Here is a 19,683-nt window from a genome sequence, read left to right on the forward strand (position 1 = left end):
AGCAGAAAGCGAGAATCTCATATAATATCTCTCTCCGCAGATTATGTCATATTGTATATTCGTGACCCTCTAACCTCTATCCCAGCACTTTTGAAATGTTATGTGGTTATAAAATGAATGAATACAAATTGGAGGTTTCATTTGTGGGTTGACTGGACGAGGAGTAGGACAAGTGTAGTACACTGGTAATAAACTGTTCTTTGCTTCATACTTCCACTGTGCAGCCATGCCTCATGGTTCATGGTCACCAACCATTTCTGCGAATAAAAGGTCTTCTACCTGTAGAGATTGAAGGGTTGCACCATGTGAAAGAGACATTTTCTCTGCCCATGCCCATTGGCAGCCTTGTATAATTGTTCTGCGATAACAGTTCTACAACAATAGACGGAGCTGCAAGTGTGTTTTCTGGCCCAGTGTAATTTAAAGATAAACAAACAGGAAATGACATTACAATTCTGAACATAATGGCAGTCAATATTTACTCCACCGTATTGTATGCAGTGTTTCTTGCATAAAACTGTCATCATGAGCTTTGAGTATGTTGCATTTGAATGCTTTAGCAGTACCACTCAAGGATGAATTTGTATTTATCATTAGTGTGCTACATGTGACATAGAGACTTGAACAAGTGATCGACCAATCCTAGTTATCTGTAATAACTGTGCGGTTTGCCATAAACTCTATTGTTTGAGGTAAAAAAACAGACTAAAGCTCAGTTTGCCTTGAAAAGTTTATTTTATCAGCAATAAAACCAAATATTTACTCCCAGCCCAGCTTTGAGTTAAAAAGGGGCATCGATACAAACTCAAAAAGCTGAACCTGCCAGACAAAATGTAGATCACACATCATTTCAGGAGTCCTTTACTTATTTCTCACTGAGCCTAGCTCAAAGTGCACTAGATTAGCAGACCTCGGAAGAAAACTGCATTTTGTTTGCAAGGCTGCAACAAGGTTTGAGCCTTGTTCCTTTCAACTCACAGCCTGTGTTCATCTCTAAAGATGAAATAAAAAATGACGAAAAAAATCCTCTGGCACTAGAGCTAGGCCAGCTACATATCTTCTAAACACATTTGATGTACAGAATTCAAACTTTCATATTTCACACAGCATCACTTTTGTCCTGAAAACACTCAAATCTGTTTCGGCATTCGTGATGTTTACCTTGAACTGGTGTTGAACATGGTTCTTTAGAGGTAATTTAAAACCATTTATGTTTTTAAAAAACGACAAAAAATAACTTGCTTTCAATCTGACGAATACAGTTTCTTTCTGAATTCCTTTTTTGCTCACCACATACATTGACAATGCTTTTAACTTGACAAGTCCTGTCCTGATTCAACATGCGTAATACCCTCAGAAAAACTACAGAGTCACAACAATCATTTCGTCAAAGTAGATACCACAAATACCACTTGTAAAGTTAACCACACTTTCTGAAAGTGGCCATCTCAAAACACTATCGTCTATAAAAACTCATCTGAGTTTACTCACTCTTCTTTTATCGCAGCAGCTTTACTAGACATAGATGTCTTCACTGTGTTCTGGAGGACAGCCGATGAGGAGGAGGAGGAGGAGGAGGAGGTGGTGCTGGATTTCTTCTCCATGGATTTAAACGAGGACGAGGTGGTGCTGGTGGACTTTTTCTGGACGGTCTGGATGGTCTTTTTCCTCTTGACGTGAAGGACCTCCATGGCGTCCATGTTGACGCCTTGTTTGGTCTCCTCGCTGGTCTCCACCTGCTGTGAAGTCTGGTGCTGCTGCTGCTGCTGCTGCTCCATCTGCTGCTGGCGATATATCTGAAAGAAGGGGAGTGGAGAAAGTTAATAGGATCATTTTTAAAGGACATGCGCACTTTATTGTCCGTTAATTGTTTATTCCATATAGAAAAAGTTTATTTGTACTAAATTACTAGATTTCATGTTCCCTCACCATCATCATGTGCTGATAATTTGCAATAGCCTCATCAGTGGTGACTCCCTTAGCCAGCCCCAGCTCTGCAGCCCGGCGGGCCAGCTCGACCTTATGGGAGCCGGGAGGGGTCCAGCCAACTCCTCTGGTTGAGTTCAGGTCTGACTTGTAGTTCACCTGTAACAAAAGGAAGCAACATTGATATTTTAGGAATCTAATTTGTTGAAATAGGCCTACAGGACCCTCTCGATATTTAAAATGAAAGTGATCTCCAAAACCAACCAGCATTACACATGAATACTACACTGCCCAAGGTTTACTGTACGTCAGTTAGTCTGTGGCATACAGCAAAGAAACAATTGCCTATTTGCCTTTGATTTCGAGCAACATTCGCATTCACCATGGAGGTGTGTTTCTGGCCTCCTGATGAATATGTCCTATATTCACTCTGCTCATATCTCTGCTTTTGGTCTCCACCAACTCCTGACGGGCATTCATGTATCTGGTTATTTAGCTGTTAAATGCTCCACTGTGTTCATCTGCTAGTCGCTCACTTTGTCTTTTCGCCATTTGGGGCTGTCCACTGAAAAAGGACACACATGAGAGTGGTTGTAGATGCTGAACAGATATGCACCATGTAAGCATAAAATCCTCTGAATTATATGGTATTGAAGTATCCGGGGCTGCTTTATGAGGACATCAGGATTGGCTAAAACTGAAACTTTAGGGACCTTATCATTTCAGTTTCTAATTTTTCTTTAGGGGTGAATAGTAAAAAACTAGAAAAAGCATTTCCTGCTGAAAATGCGTTGGAATGCTGAAAACTGAAATCGCAAAAACAGCATTCCAACAATTAGTTTGTAATTAATCAAATTACCATAAAGTCAATGCCACATAGAGGCAGGGGTCTCGGCTCTCCTCAGTGCAGTTGTTCTCCATAAAATTGCATGATTAATAGAAATCTGTAGTGTCTCATATACATAGTGAATAAATGTGAATTAAATGATGACACTGGCTGTATCAAAGCCACTTAAAAAAAAACGTTTTACAATGAACTCTACACATGGAGTGTGACTCACATCACTCTGCAGCTTGTAGGCCTGCTTGGCATGCTTGACATTGAGTTGCTCGTTGTCACAGGTGTAGTCGTGGAGCTTGCTGCGGTAGGTGAGGTCACTAGCCTGAGCCTGACTCTTTTTGGCCTGCAGGAACTCGGGCTGATCGGCATGCATTTTGTAGTGGCCCCGGTCCTCCTTGGACTGGCGTTTGTACTCCAGGTTGCTCTGGAGTTTGCTGGCTGCCAGGGAGTGCACCATCTTAGGGTCGTCCTCCACACAGCGCAGCCCCACCTGCTGGCCCTTCTCCTTCAGGTGAGACTCCCTGTAGCGGAACTGTGGGAGGCAGAAAGATACAGTTTTCAATTTGAATACCACTTTTACAGCATCATTTAAGTTGTAACTCAATTTAGTTGTATGGATAAGGGATCACATAGAGCAACTCCTGAATGATGTGCCTTAAAATGTGTTTAATATATTGATTATGCTGATGCTACATCCAGAATGCATGAGCTAAACTTTCCAACCTCTGAAGTAAATCATGTTTGTGCTGCGATATAAAAGGTGACTGTACACATACAAGCTTGAGAATGGCTGTAGATAAATAAAGCTCTTAGTAGAAGGTGAAAATTAAAGATTAACTGTGTTTTCACCACATTATAATGCACTTTCAAATAACAAAAAGGTGCATAGACAGTAAGAGCTGCTAATCAATCCTAATATGTGCTTCAGGAAAGTCTGAATTGAGTCAAATCTTTTCACAAACTGCATTATCACATGAACTCACATCGCTGGCAATGTCTCTGGAGGCCTTGGCCGTTTGGAAGGGAATCGCATCCAGCCTCAGGTCATGGCCCGCTGTCTTCACCTGCTCTCCAGACGCCTTGTAAACTTTCTTCACGGAAGAAGAATTTTGGAGATAAAAACGTCACAAAGTCATACTGGCATCTTTTGATGTGGATTTAAAATCATTTGCTCGCATTTCGGATTTTGTGAGAAAGTATCTGAGGTGTGCCTTACATCACTAATCTGCTGGGCATTCATCTTGGCTCTGACGAAGTCTGGATCATCCGAGTGTAAAGTGTACTTGTGCATGTCATCATTCTTTCCAGATTTGTAAAGCCTCTGTAGTGTAGAGACATGAGAGCGATATAAACATTCACTGCACAACACCCACAATTATCGAGGAGTTAACAGTAAAAACAACAGAAAGGTAGAAGGAGATTTTGTATTATTTTGTGAGTATGATTATCTTTTCAACCCACCTCACTGCAATGTTGATAGCTCGTCTTAGCGTGGAGAATATCAGGAGAGTCAGTCACCGAGGTGAACTTTAGGCTGTCTGGCAGCTGACGATACTTCTTCTGCATGAAGGAAGACCACACACACTTTAACAGCAGGGAATACAGACGGCTGAGACTTAGTCTCTCCGTGTGTAATCGGTCATGTTTAAAGTGAAATGTAATGTAGGCTAGATTCCTTGAACTTCTACAAAAAATCAATGTGGTCTGTGAAAAAGTAAAGTGCATTACAATTCTCAGTTACATTGGGTTCCAGAAGTCAAATCTATCACCAAAATGTTAGAAATACGAAAGAGGAAAGGCCATTTAGCAACTTACATTGAGTTTAATTCAAAGTTAGGTTTATAATTAGACAAGATTCAGCTCAACAAAATAATAAACAAACAAATGTTTCAGCAGTCTGAAAAAATGAAGATATATTTTTTCTGTCTGATCATAATGGTATGAAGTCAGTGAGGCGTGTGTTGGAGGAATCGTGGTTGTATTTTCTGAATCCTGCCTACAGCCCTGTATGTGATGGTGGACTATATTACCACTTGTCACATTTACACACATCACTTATAAGTTCTCCAGCCTTCTTAGCCGACTCCATCTGAGGCGCACCCACACCGTGCCAGGCCACTCCTTTCATGTAGTTGAGTCAAGTTGAATCACATCAGTAATTTCCTCATCCACCACTCTCACCTCACTCTGCAGGTCGTAAGCCGTTTTGGCCCACTTCATGTCATCGGGAAGCACTGTGTACGCATGCAGTCTCTTCCTGTAGTCCTGTTCGCTGGCGAGGGCCTGGGCATTCTTAGCCGTCACCAGGTGAATCATGTCTGGGGTGAGGTGGTACTGCCCGCTGGCCGTCAGCGCGTCCTTGCGGTACTCCTGGTTGCTGGCCAGCCGGCCCGCCTGCTGGCAGTGCAGGAGAAGCGGGTCGTCCGAGACGCTTTTGGACCCAATGTGCTTCCCTTTTTCCAGCAGGTGTTCGTGTTTGTACTTGTTCTGCAGACACACAGAGCTAATAACTGTAGTTTACTGCAATTTAATGTTATAAATCCTACTTTTATGAAGCTTATAATGCACATTTTTAAAGGTTGTTGATTCAACTCTATGATCATTTTATAAGGCTGTACTTTGTTGTGCTGCTGTATGCGGTTGCATTATAGGTATATGGTATATGCATGTGGTGCACTTCAGTGGATATGTTTGTCAAATGTATTGACTTCATGTTTTTGAGTCTCGTCTGCCCTTACCTCACTGGCGATGCCTGTGGAGCTCTTGGCAGCCTGGAAGGGGATGTCCTGCATGGTGAGTTTGTAGCCCTGAGCCCTCAGAGTGTTCCAGGACTCTCTGTACTTGATCTGGAGCAGAGTGACAAACAACCAATGATCATTAACCTTAAAATTACACACACTGTGAAAAAAAAGTCCACGGAATATTGTATGGTGCACAGGTCACAGGAAGTTGTAGTACCTCACTAAAGTTGGCTGCATTGATCTTTGCTTGCATGATCTCTGGTCTCTCAGCTGTGATAGTGTAGTTATGCTGGTCACTCCCCCCTTTCTCTCTGTACAAACGCTGCGAGAGAAACATAAAAGAGCTGTGTACTCTTGAAACAACAGGCAACAACTGCAACAGAACTAAAGCAATAAGCTGAATGTCCCACCTCATTTGTGATCTGTCCACTGAGTTTGGCATGGACGATATCCGGAGAGTCCGTGACAGAGGTGTGCTTGAAGTGGTACGGCTGCTGACGGTACTTTGTCTGTTTCAGAAGAAACAACAAAGTGAGTGTTTGTAGTATTCTTAACAAGTAACTCAACAGTTAATATCAAGAAAATATCTACGAGTATCAGCACGCAAGATATGTTCACAATTATATGCTGTAGATCGGTAAGATCTCGACCCAATGTAGGCAAGATAGATTTTTTTGAAAAGAAGTTGTCCTACATCACTAATGAGGTCTGTGGCCCTCTTGGAGCTTTCAATCTGCAGAGCCCCGGTGGCAATCCAGGCTGCGCCACGCAGGTAGTTCAGGTCAGAGCGATACACTTTCTGTGACAAATACACACAAATGAAAGTTATTGCTCCTAAAATGTTTCAGGAACAAACAAGACGAAGGCTAAGTGTGCAACATTTTAATCAAGTGAAATACTGTAAGTATTGTAAAAAAATATATTTGTGCTATCCAAATGAATGAAACATCAGTTTAATTAATGTTGCAACTGTCTCACCTCGCTCTGCAGAGCGTACGCTTTCTTGGCCGCCTTCACCTTCATGTCGTCAGCGAACGAGGCGTACTTATGCAGGTTGAGCCTGTAGTCCTGATCGCTGACCAGCGACTGGGCCTTTTTAGCGTGGGAGACCTCCAGCATGTCCATGGACAGGTGGAACTTCGAGAGCTCCTTGGCAGAGTCCTGCTTGTACTTAAGCTGGAGAGGTTGAAAGGGACAGAGGAGAGGTGTTTGTATTTTAACATATTATTTTGAATTTGTGTTTTATCTTCTGAGTTGCAGTTAAGAAGCACTTACATCGCTCTGCAGCGCGCTGGCATGGACCGAGTGAGCGATGTTCATGTCATCCTGCAGTCCCTTCAGTCCGATCATCTTCCCTTTGGTCTTCTCAAATTCTTTTTTGTACTTTTGCTAAAATGACAAATAATTCGCTTGTTACTTTTCGTAAGATGAGTTGCGGGATATTTTACTGTTGTCTGAAGCTCTCTCGTTTGAGAATGTCATGGCAATTAAAAACGCGTCTTTGTGTGTTGGAAAATAATCGGTAAACTCTGCAGACAAATATGTATTTAGGCCCACACTAAAACATGTTATGACACGATAACAATAAGTTGCAAGCTCACATCACTGAGGATCTCTGTAGACGCTTTGGCAGACTGGAAAGGTATGGCATCCAGACGCAACTTGTAACCGCCATCACGTATCTTTTTCCAAGATTCCTTGTAACGGCTCTGAAAAATCACATATGTATAAACTCAGTTCAACATGAAAGGCCACACACACACACACACACACACAGTCAGCTGACTGGGTGCATTGATTGGCTGTCTGATGGATTTCACATGTGTCTCTGTGAGAGTTCTTGTGAGTGTGATCTTACCTCACTGAGGTTAATAGCATTGAGCTTGGCCTGAACCATTTCAGGCAGCTCTCCGCTGAGTGTGTAGTTGTGCTTCATGTTTTCACCCTTTTCCCTGTACAACCTCTGTAAAAGAGAAATAAAGGTATTACTGAGCATCCAATGCACCTCTATTTGTATACTTTGTATTTACAGTACTTATGGGAGGCCATCAGTGCAGATGTTTGGCAAAGCCCCCAAGTTCAAGATCACAAAAATACATTAAAATCTGAATATTCTAGGGGACACAAATGCATCAAATGTACTTTGTTTTAGTTATCTGGTACATTCAACAAATGACAGCTGAACTTACATCAACAGCCAGTTTGTTGCTGAGTTTGGCTTGGACCATCTCTGGAGTGTCTTCAACACTGGTATACTTCAGACCACTCACACCCTGACGGTACTTTTTCTAGATTAAAAAAATTTGTGATGAATATCAAAAGGTTGTCATGGTAAGATGAAGCCATTCAAAATCAATGCGTGCACATGCATTTGATGAACAGTAGAGGGCACAATATCATCGCAAAAAAAGTGTACTGACAAATGAACTACCTGGCAAAAATAAAACAAAAGGAAACTGGTCATATTTGTACAGAGAAATATACAGTAGATATATGATACGTATATCTGTCTGCTCAGGAGTAACTCAAGGCTCTGTTCTATTTATGTTCTGTCTGTCGTTTCACGGTCTAATGTTGGAGTGAGGTTAAAAATAGTTGGCTGCTTATGAAGAGGTTTTGAACAGAGTCTGGTGTTTTCCAGTCTGCACTAGATGTGTCACAGAAATATCTTTAAGCACAATTTGCATGCATTTACAAAGACGCGTTCATAAAAAGAGTCGGTGGATGAGAAAGGTTTAATAATGTTGATAGGTCATAACATCTATAGAAATCCAGCAGATTCTTGAATCGTTAGTGATTCAAAATGTCTGACTTCTCGTAAATTTGTTCAAATTATTACGATTCATAAACAGATAAGATATCAGAGCTTTGAAGTTTCTGTAATGAACGCCCTGTTTCCAAATGCACAAGAAACTGGACACTTGACATTACTGGGGGATGTGCAACAGCTTTCCCTCAGAAGGTCTTGATGGCACAAATCATCCTGCTTTTCCTGATATACCTTATTCAAATAAAGCAATGTACCAACGCACTGGAAGCAATGTGGACCTTCAAACCAAATTCATTTTGTAAAGCGAAAGCAACAAGGAAAGAGGGTGCACTAATTGGTGAAGTTGAATCTTTAATTAAATGCAACAGCTTCAGTTATTATGATCATGCTGCTCACTTGTTGTAGCCGAGTGGAGTCCACGTACTTAACCAAGTTTCCACGGAACACGATTGGTCCGCCACTCTTTAAATGTATTCTGTCCTAAGCTGTACACTTTGATATGTGCCTTACAGACACATGTTACACAATCGTGGATATCATTTTTTCATGCTCTCTGTGCTAATGTAGTTCTCTCTAGTTATAAAGAGCACGTCGGTGCGGTTAATTATACACTGCATGGTTTGGTTTGAATTACATTTGACTTCCAATATAATTTCCTGAAATAAATGAAATGTGAACAAAGGTCAAGGAGGGAAACTGTTGCTGTGGGACAGCATCCCGTGAGGACAATTCTCTCTTTTAATTAACATTACCCACAACCTCATAGGTTAAGCTGCAGCTGATTTCAGCAGTGCATTCTGGGTCATAGGGTGGGAGGTTACCTCGCTGAGAAGGTCTCCGGCTTTCTTTGCCTGCTGGACATCCAGAGATTTTCCGGCCTCCCAGCCGACGCCCTTCATCCAGTTCAGATCTGACCTGTACTGATTCTAAATAAAGACACACACAGCTTTCACCTTTTACAGTCCTGTAGTGAATTAATCATTTCAGCATAAAACAAGTTGCTGTATGAGACTTACCTCGCTCTGTAGTCCATAGGCCTTCTTGGCCCAGGCGACGTTCATGTCAGTTGGCAGAGTCGTATACTCATGGAGGAAAGTCCTGTAGTTGGTCTCGGTTGCCAGGCCCTGAGCCTTCTTTGCATGGCTGATGTTCAGCATATCCAGATAAACGCTGGGTAGATAGAGTTTGAATGACACAAGATGTAAGGCCAGTTCTCGTGGTTTTATGCTGAAGCAGTGCTCTCTGGTCATTTGAGGTCATTCCCACTTAAAAAGAAGCTTACTACAGCATTTAATCTTGCATTGGACTTTAACAAGGGGTCTTTTGGCTCAGCAAATCTTGAATTTAAGTCAAAGCTTGTAACATTTTGAAAGGAGTCAAAATGACTGCTGGCATGACCGTAAGGCACGTTATTGGCTGCAATGTCAGAAATGTTCAATGCTGATGAGTTTGCTAATAATGCAGATCCAACCATTGGATCTATATTTTAAGAAAAGTCTACAAACCGTACCTCTAATATGAATTTTAGACCTCCTAAAATCATCACGGCACTCAGTGATTTAACAACAACAATTGAACTACAGTCTCGGGTGTGAAGGTATCCCTGATCAGTTAAATCTGGGTCTGATGGACCAAGAGTGGAGACAAGCGTTAAAAATGCTCCATCAAGGTCTGGCCTAGAGCCTCACCTGTTTTTGGCCTTAGTGTCCTCATAGTCCTTCTTGTAATAGCGGCCACTCTGTAGTTTAGTAGCCAGAGCGGAGTGAGCCATCTGAGAGTCATCGCTGACGGACTTCATGCCAATCACCTTGCCTTTGTTTTTCTCATGCTTCTCCTTGTATTTGACCTGCAAGACAGTCGTGGATTTTTCAAAAAGCCAGTCTTTGAATCAGCTTCTTTGTTTTACAGGCATGTACAAATCTGCACCTATTCAAGTTGACATGTATTGCAACATTATTGCACATAATACTTTTCTCATCAAGCCAACCTTAAGGGTGCAGACTGTTTTTAGAATAACTCACATCACTGGCCAGGTCTCTTTTGGCTTTAGCGGTGAGTATAGAGAGAGAGTCCAAACGCAGCTCGAAGCCCTTTTCCCTCTGCTTCTCCCATTTGCTCTTGTACACTTTCTGAAAAATAAAAAGTAAAAATCTAGAGTACTTCATACAGGCAGACAGACAGACAGGTTATGTGGGTCTAATTAAGTGAGGCAGTTTAAGTGCATCAAATCAATTAGGATTCAGTTGATTTTCTTTCTTAATTTCTTATTAATGGACTAAGTCCTTGAATAATCAACTTTATTTGGTGCATGATGGGAACAGTACATAAATGAAAGAGTGTTGAAGCTCATAGATAAGACACATGACATGTTGAACCAGCAGTGAGGTCTCTGAGTCACAACTGTCTGATTTAACTGTTGACCAGCCACAATTAAAGTAAAGGGTCATGATCTTCATCATGTTTACACAATAAACAGAAGATATCAATGACATGAGCAGCACGGTAAAAGTTAAAGTGCACTGATCAAAAAGAATTACCGGATTCTCATAAAAAACAAATCCAGTCTAAATTTTGCAAAGCCATTATTGAGGTATACCAGACCATCATCATCATCATAAAAAAATTATAAAAATAATAAAAAATGATTATGTCCAATACTTCATACAAAATAAGATATATATATTATGAGGCTGCATGGATGGAATAAGTATGCAATGTGTGATCAATTCAATGAAATACATTACAAAGATAAGAGATGTTAGAAAACAAATATTTAAGTCGATAATCGGAACAATTCATTTATTTCGTTGTAACTGCCTCCAGTGTTATCATAGCTCATTGTGATGAACGTCACTAAACGTACCGCACTGAGAAGGTTAGCGTTTGCCTTTGCTTGTCTGAAGAGGGGCTCATCATTTGACATGGTGTACTGGTGTATTATCTGCTCTTTGTCGGCTTTGTACACCAGCTGAAAATCAAACACATGTAGACATATCATAAAAGAGTGCATTCAATTTAAATGTATACGATTACAGTTGAAGTGAAGACCCTACGTCGCTCTGCAGCTCCTGGCTCTTCTTGGCGTGTTCGATGGAGAGATCATTCGCCACGTGGGTGAACCTGATGCTGTCTGCCTTCTGCCGGTATTTAGTCTGTGAGGCAGCAGAGTACAGTAAATAAACAGTGTTCGTAAGTTAATTAACAAACTGAAAGATGCACACACACACGCAAACACACAATTACTGACATCACTAAGCAGATCTCCAGCTTTCTTGGCCTGGATAATGTTCAGACATCCTTCTGTGTCCCAGCCCACTCCTTTCATCCAGTTCAGGTCTGAACGATACTGGTTCTGTTGAGCAACCGAAAAAGAGGCATTAACCAGAGGAGTTGTTTTTCTACAGCATTTACCATCTGAATAGCAGACTAGGTCTCATTCCTTTCTCCCGTCTCTCACCTCGCTTTGCAAGGAATAAGCCTTTTTGGCCTGCTGGACCTTGATGTCATCAGGCACGACGGTGTAGTCGTGCAGCTTGGTGCGATACTCCAGGTCGCTGGCCAGGGCCTGAGCCTTTTTGGCGTGGCTCAGGTTGATCATGTCCAGAGGAAGGCTGTACTGGGACTGGCTCTCTTTGGAGCCCTTCTTGTACTCAATCTGAAGTGGGAACGATTAATAATACATTTTGAGTCAGCACGTATGCTGCAGCTGCAAAAAGCGTTATATGTGTGAAGAAAATGCATTTTAATGCCTGTAAATAATGATCAAAGTGACGTCTGCTTACGTTACTGCTCATCTTGGCCACTTGAAGACAGTGCAGAGTCTTGGAGTCGCTCGTGTTGAAGCCCACTGCCTTTTCCCTGTTCTTCATGTAGGTCTCTTTGTATTTGATCTGAAACACATGCACATGGGACTTCATTTCATTTGCCAGCTGTTACATTTTTGTTGAACCCACGTTCTTCTCAGGCATGAACTTTATATTGCATCTCCTTGCAGAAGACAAGAGTGTGTGTTTGCTTACGTCACTGGCGAGGTCACGGGAAGCCTGAGCTGCTTTGACACTCATGACATTTAGTAATACAATTAAATTGATCACTTGAAGAATGAGAAATGATTTTCTGCCACCATGTGAATGAGTGTACATGCATGCAAAGTATGTGTGAACTTACATCACTGCACAAGGCAGCATTGGCTTTGGCCGCTTTGATTTGGGGCAGGTCCTGGGACAGCGTGTACTGATGTTTGGTCTTTTCGTAGCCTTTTTTGTAGTTTTGCTAAAAGACACATGAATCGCAGGTTCAAACTCGACCGTCAGCTCAGAGCTCAGTCTGCAGCTGAAAGGTGCTGATGAGGTGGCTGTGTTTTTATCAAGCCTTGGCAGTGAGTGTTGTTATAATGCAGTTTACTTACATTGCTGACCAGCTGAGCGTTTTTCCTTGCTAACACAATCTCAGGTGTGTCTGTTGCCTGGCTGTACTTGACCTGGTCGATGTGCTGCCTGTAGTTCTTCTGCAGTCGTACAGGAAACAATTTATACAAATGATGAATGAAGCACATAAGATGATCCACCTGACTGTAAAAATAGTTTAACAATTGTCATGTTTTTCATTGTAATTCCAATGTAAATTGTATGTAGCTAAAAGAAAGACATTTTGGGATTGAATTTGAGAAAACTCACATCTTTTAGTGGGTCCAGTTTCCGTTGGCTTTGGTAGCCTGGTGTGAGCGTGACTGGGTAGTTGTATTCACCCTGCTCCTGTTCACAGCCTTGTTTATAAGAAATCTGGAATTTACAAGAAGACCATGTCAGTGATATAACTGGCAGAGCAGGTATTCTAATTCATGTTTTATTATTCAACCATTAGGTAATGTAAACATCTGCCCATGGATTATGTAATACATCTAATACTGACGTCTGTGCTCTTTTGTCAGAAAAACAGGATAGCAGGTGAAGGTGAATAGCTGTTTAAAATACAATATGTCATGATGGGTCTCGAAAGCAAAACTGGATCCAAGCAGAGCCAATTTAGGGTGTTGATCATTTGCATAAATCTATAAATTGAATTTCTGTACTATCATGAGTGCATGAAAAACAAGACTTACGTCACTAGCCAGTTTCCTGGCTTTCATGGCATGCATGGTCTTCTTATCGATTCCTGAGTCTTCGTAGTGGCCCTTCATGTCGCTGATGTACTTCTCTTTGTACTTGTTCTTTTCAGAGTATAGAGGGATTAAGAGAAATCGGTATGCAGGATTGTCCATATGTTTGTCCTTATGACATTTACAGTGAGGCCAAATAGATATTTTTATGGTTTACGTGTACTTGTTTTGTAATCTATACATTTACAAAAACAACAATGGGAAATGCATTATGTTGCTTGTCATACTTACATCACTTGTGAACTTGGCGATTTTAGCAGCATTTTGAAACTGTGGCGTCTCACAGAAATTGATGCTGTGACCTTTGGTGTTCTCCAGGTCCTTCTTATACTCCACCTGGTAGAAAATATGAGGGTTTTTATCTTGGTTTGCATAATAACACAATGCAGCAGAAACACAACAACTAAATAAATTATTATTATTATTATTATTATTAAATAGCCTTGAGGCTTATAGGTGGAATCTCACCTCAGTAAACATTCGAAGCAAAAACAAAAGTCAAATAATCAACAAAAACAAAAAACAAGCAAAGATGAAATCAAAAAGCAAACAGAAAGTAGGCAACAGAAATCCTACAGAAACATGAAATAAATAATATAATGTCGTAGTAAGACAATATTTGAAATGGATGAGTGAGTTGAATGAATTCATTTTGACTATAACTGTTGCATAACTGAGCCAGTTATATCGAACGGAGAATTGACAGAGCCCAGTACGAAACATTGTCAGGTGTAGCATGTCTCTTATTATAGCTGCGTAGATCACGGTTTAAAATGAAAAATGACAGCAGCTTCTTTGAAACATTTTTCTCAGCAAATGTATTTTTTGTCGTTGACCAGTCAGAGCTTGTCCTTTGTGGCACCTATATATAATGTGCCTGCCGCAAATGAGTCACAATCACTGACGTCATAACCCAAGAGCCACTGAGACAAACCTTTAATCCGTTACCACTCAAATACAACACAGGCAGACCTTTGTCACCTTTAAGTATTCAATCAGGTCATTGTTCTCGGAATAGTTGCTCAAGAGCGATGCACTGTTTTGCTGTGTGAGGTAATAGTAGTTTGACGGGATGTCCCGTGGCCTTGGAGCTAAGCTGTAACCACACCGGACAGGCATGTCAGAGATGCCGAAAATGCAAGTTGGGTGTCTCTATGTCTGCTGGGAACTGACACAGTATATCCAATATTTCAAGCTCTTAAACACACACATGCACTGCGTAGCAACATGTTTACCTGGAAATGCTTTCTTATCGAGCTAAAAATAAGATCAAATTCAAAAGTACTACATAAATGAAGGTCCGATCTTTGCCTTGAACGCCTGATGATCGATCACAAACGAGCTCACCTCACTGACTGTCTTGTTGATCTTGCGGGCGTTCATTAGGGCAAGGTTGTCCTCAGACGTCAGGCTATGGAAGTGCGAGGTGCCCTTCATCTTGCCTAAGTCCTTCCTGTATTTCAGCTGCAAAGGGATAAAAGATGATTGAGTGCATATAGGAGGACAACATGTTGTGTTTCACACACACACACACAAACACACACACACACAGAGTCTAATTTAGTCGGTGAGGAGAGTTTTAAGAATGACGACATGGCGAGGCTTTCATATTGTCCTCATCTATGAGTGATGACAAGGCCAAATGTCGGACGAAGCTGAAACTCTCACACTCCACACTCTGTTATGTTTTCACAGCATTTACAACCAGGTCACATGGTCAAACAACAGACAGACCAACCGTCCAACTACTTTAGTGTTAGACGCAAGATGTAGTGAAGTCTAAAGAAGGGCTTTCTGTATCTTCATCAAACATATTCTGCAGTGTTTGCAGCTAAGCGCTGCACTATGTTCGTTTGTTCGTCAGGTTGATACTCACATTGCTAGCATTTTCCTGAGCCTTCTTTGCAAGATGATAACCAGGAGTGATCATGGCAGGGAAACTGCCTTTGCCTCGTTGCTTCTCATACTGCTCGGTGTAGGCGATCTGGAAACAGAAGACAGCTCATTTGTAATTCAAAAAGATACAGGAAGTTCTTAGTAACTATATTAATAAAACAGTAAGAGTCACTTCCATACCTGGCTGAAGTTCTCTGCATTTTCTCTGGCGTGAACCGCTTCAGCTATCGCTGCCTCAGCGCTGGCTTTACCCTTGATCTCCTGTTCATAGATCTGACGATACTTAATCTGGTGGGACATGAAATCCATTGACAACCGATTATCAGGGGGGTCTGCCAGAGCGTTGGTGTGCATACATTGTTTTTACTTACATCACTGGCCTGCTCACTGGCCTTCTTTGACATCTGGTATGCAGGTGTAAGATGTGCAGGAAAGCTACCTTTACCTCTCTGCTGCTCGTACTCTTCTGTGTAGGCATACTGGGGGAAGAAAAGCAGGGAGTTAGGCACTTACCTACACTAAAGGCTGCAGGACAAACTGCCTTATACTCAACTGGTCTTGTTGGCGACATTTCGTCCAAAGTGAGATACAACACACCAAGATATCATAAAGTCATCATGAAAGGTTTAAAGCTTACATCGCTCACAATTTGTCCTTGTTTCGTGGCAAGAAGCACCTCTGGGGGGTCAACAAACGTGGTGTATTTTGAAACTCTCTCCTCGTGTCCTTTTTTATATTCCAGCTGCAAATCAAGAAAACAAAAGAACTTAATTTGGCTCATTATGAAGTCAAACTCAAACAACCACTGGCAGAGACGCATGAAACAAGCTCTTTGGTCAAGAACAGTATGAGCGAAGAAATTCACTTACGCTGCTGGCTAAAGTATTGGCTGTCTTAGCAGCCTGGTAACCCGGTGTTATCATAGCAGGGAAGCTTCCTTTGCCTTTTGACTGCTCATATTCTTCTGTGTACTTCACCTGCCAAATAATCACAAAATCAATCGAGACACTTCACCAATATTAATGCAAAGCCATTGACACGACTAGCAACTGTGCTCCGTTATCTATTTAAAGACACCATGTTTGAAAAATAAAAAAGGGAAGTCTCCCTGAGGAAGAAAAAGTGTACTCACATCATTGAGGGTCTTCTCGGCCTGAGACAGCGTTACTACCTCCTGGTTGGTCACCATGCCTGAGTACCATGTCTGCTGCTGTGAGAACTCAGACTGAGACTGAAAGGCCTGTTTGGATATGGGAGACACACTTGATCATTTCCAGCCATTCACGGGACATGTAACACTTTACCTTTCATGCCTGTTGGACCTTATTTAATGCAGCCACACAACCCTGCTTGACTTATCCTCTATGAAGTGATGGCAACATGTCGCCTGACAACACAAGTTACTTGACTACCTCCATGATCACTGAAATGACACAGTTTCCAACATTCCCACAACATAATCACATTTTATTGTTGATTATTTGGAGTTAGACCTGGGATCACTGAGCACAATCACTTTGCTGTTTGTAGAGAAGGTCAACAGTACAAGGAACAAAAAGAGAAGTAGGATTGTTTGCTTCAGGAAAGATCCAAATTAAGTCTGAAGCTCTCTTTAACTGGGTGTAATTTTCAATAAGATTTAGGGGAACCAAACTATGGAATGACTTTTCCCACCGAACAAAAGAATGTCCCTCTGTAAAATGTTTTAAAAGACGCCTAAAAGAACATCTAATTGCTGTTTTGTAACAGTTTGTTTATGTATTAGTTTTCATGTCTTTCTTGTTTTAGCTGTTATTTTACACATGCAGACACACACACACGCTCACTCACACTCGACACAATTACATTATTTATTTTTATTTTCGTTCTTTCTTTGTTTTGTTGTAATGTAATGTCTTATGCATATTTTATTTTTTCTTTGTCATTTTGTAAAATTGTAATATTATATCGGTGGAGGCTTCAAATAAGCCAAGTTGGCGTTCTGTCTCTTCCTGCACTGTGACATTCATTTATTTCTGTTGTGTTTGATTATTTTAAATGTTGTTGTTTGAATTGTGCAAAATAAATAACTCCAACTCGAAATAACTCTAACTCTAATGGCCAGTTCTACCAGGAGCTCACCTGGCTGCTCATCTGGCCGGCCATCTGGCTGGCTCGGCGAGCCTTCTCCAGCTCCATGGACCTCATGTCATGGTGGAAGGTGGACATGAAGCGCTCGCCATCTTCGCGATACTTCAGCTGCAAGTGCACACAGACGACAAGCATTAAGCCAAGGCCCACATGGCACTCATCTGCGCATGCAAACATAAGTCATGTGTTTACAGCATCCACTTTGGGCGTTGAATGCATGAAAATCTAAATAATGAAAAGAAAACCAGCATACAGTGATATCACCCTGACTTCAGATCCACAGAGCCAAACATCACTCTATTCTTACATTGCCAACTTAAACCCGACAACCTGAGCTCACATTCTTCACGGTGAAGGGATAAAATGAGTGTGCTGTTATTAATAACTAAAAAGAAGCTGGACCTGCCAAGAAAGATCCAGAGAGGAGCACTGAGTTATGAAACTCTGAGCTGTTTGCTAACGAGCCTTAAGCTGTAAAAAATGTTCAAAACTAATATTAGAACAGCTGCATTGCCCGGGATAAGAGACAGCACGAACATTTCTGAAGCATCATCGCTAAAGGGCGAACAATAAACATGAGACATAGGTTTCTAGGAGGACTCTTAGTCTGACTCACAGAAACTTACTGAAAACAAGTCAAGTATCGAACCAATGAACCAATGAAAAGACAAGCTCCATAGTCCTATATCTCTGTAGTGACATGGAGCAGTAGCTGATGAGCTTGCTAGCTTAGTGCTAATATAAGCACAAGAACATTGCATGAACTACAGAGAGACGGGAACAGGTGGCAGGGCAGATGAGAAGAAGGGATGTGAGGCTTTTTTACTCCTGACGTATAATTTTAGCCCCCCGAGCATGAAGCGGGGGGGCTAAGCAGAGGGGGGTTGTCTCGCCTCCGTCACAGGAACAGAAATAACCCCGGGCAGCACCGTCCATTCCACACCGCTGCCGTCACCGTGGACTCCGAGCAGCACACAATGACCACTATGAATAGCAATCTCATGACAAACCAAAGATAAATGCTCATTTCACTCATGGCATCGGCAGTGACTTATGTCAGCATGTCAACCGTGCACCTTGACTCAGATCAAGGCCGACATGTTTTGTCTCACGTTGCTGCTCGTGTGTTTTTGCATGTGACGTCATCTCACCTCACTGCTCGCCTTGCTTTGCGTCTTTGCGTTGATGTTGATGGGGGTCGCATAGACACTGGTGAATGTGTTGTTCCTCGGATTGTGTCTGAATGGAAGATAAATCTTTTGAATCATCATTTGAATCACCAATTTTGAGTTCGTGGAATCTATTTTCACACTCAAATGTCCCCTGAAGATAGATTTGTGATCAGCTTTTTATAATCAGGTGACACTGGTAATACTTACACAGAGCAGTATGGCCTCTTCATGTGGCTGACAAAGTTATTGGCAGTGAGCACCGTCTTACAGACGTCACAGTGAAAACACCCTTTATGCCAGTTCTGACAGAGGAAAAGACAAATCACATTCATAATTTAGAAGGTCCTTCAAACTGAATTTGAATCTGGAAAATAAGATTTCAATCGAGTTTATTATGTGGAGACAGAAGAAGTTTAAAACTTGGACAGGTCATTTCTGATAACATCAAATCAACAAAACAGATTTCATTGAACAAGGCCCAAAATAACGACATTATTCACAGCATCGTCACCTGGTCACGCCGACTTGTTCTGAAATATATCTTTCATGTGAATGATAAACTGTATACCTGTATACAGGTATTTTTAAAAAGTAGTTTATTGGCAGAAGCTGCATTTCGTTACATTCACTGTTTGCACACCAAGCCACGTGTTGTATTTGACATGAGGAAAGTTTGTACCATACCTTGATGTAATTACTGACTCTCACAGCCGTTTGGACTCTTTTGAAATGTATTTGTAAGATTAAATGCCCAAAGAAACACGACAGACTTACCTGGTCAATGCAGTTGATCTTCTCAGCCGGGTAGACCACAAACCCACACCTGGCACAGGACTGCATGGTGAATGCTTGTCCTTTCCCCAAAAAACCTTCAGCAAAAAATATCAGAAAACTGATGAGAAATGTTCAGGTCAGACAGACAGGCGACAGTACAGTGGAGGAACTGGCAGTGATTCCCGGACAGTACTGGTAGTATATCTCTGGTGGTGGTAAACTTAGCGCAGTGACTGTGAACCTTTAAACCTGTCTCTTACGTGACACCATGTCCC

General features: G+C 41.6%; 1 protein-coding gene across 2 annotated transcripts; it reads right to left on the reverse strand.

Moving 5' to 3' along the window:
* Nucleotides 1–137: 137 nt before the first annotated feature.
* Nucleotides 138–19,682, reverse strand: nrap (nebulin-related anchoring protein). Of its 2 annotated transcripts, none has more exons than XM_079292816.1 (41): nt 19,409–19,682; nt 18,842–18,936; nt 18,614–18,701; nt 17,454–17,570; nt 16,465–16,572; nt 16,202–16,309; nt 15,979–16,074; nt 15,704–15,811; nt 15,513–15,620; nt 15,313–15,420; nt 14,784–14,900; nt 13,668–13,772; nt 13,380–13,487; nt 12,955–13,059; nt 12,687–12,785; nt 12,446–12,550; nt 12,061–12,168; nt 11,736–11,933; nt 11,526–11,630; nt 11,332–11,430; nt 11,142–11,246; nt 10,300–10,407; nt 9,967–10,124; nt 9,295–9,448; nt 9,100–9,204; nt 7,698–7,796; nt 7,367–7,471; nt 7,110–7,217; nt 6,784–6,897; nt 6,487–6,684; nt 6,203–6,307; nt 5,919–6,017; nt 5,726–5,830; nt 5,506–5,613; nt 4,949–5,254; nt 4,229–4,327; nt 3,984–4,088; nt 3,751–3,858; nt 2,988–3,299; nt 1,930–2,085; nt 138–1,796 (listed from the first exon to the last, which is right to left on the reverse strand). In XM_079292816.1, exons 1-41 carry the CDS (start codon nt 19,472–19,474, stop codon nt 1,488–1,490), a joined length of 5,217 nt encoding a protein of 1,738 aa, XP_079148942.1. In that variant the 5' UTR covers nt 19,475–19,682; the 3' UTR covers nt 138–1,487. The 2 variants fall into 2 exon arrangements, with proteins under 2 accessions (XP_079148942.1, XP_079148941.1); XM_079292815.1 differs by having other exon boundaries at nt 15,970–16,074.
* Nucleotide 19,683: the final 1 nt, after the last annotated feature.

This window comes from Melanostigma gelatinosum (genome assembly GCF_949748355.1).
Source record: "Melanostigma gelatinosum genome assembly, chromosome: 21".
Classification (NCBI taxonomy): domain Eukaryota; kingdom Metazoa; phylum Chordata; class Actinopteri; order Perciformes; family Zoarcidae; genus Melanostigma; species Melanostigma gelatinosum.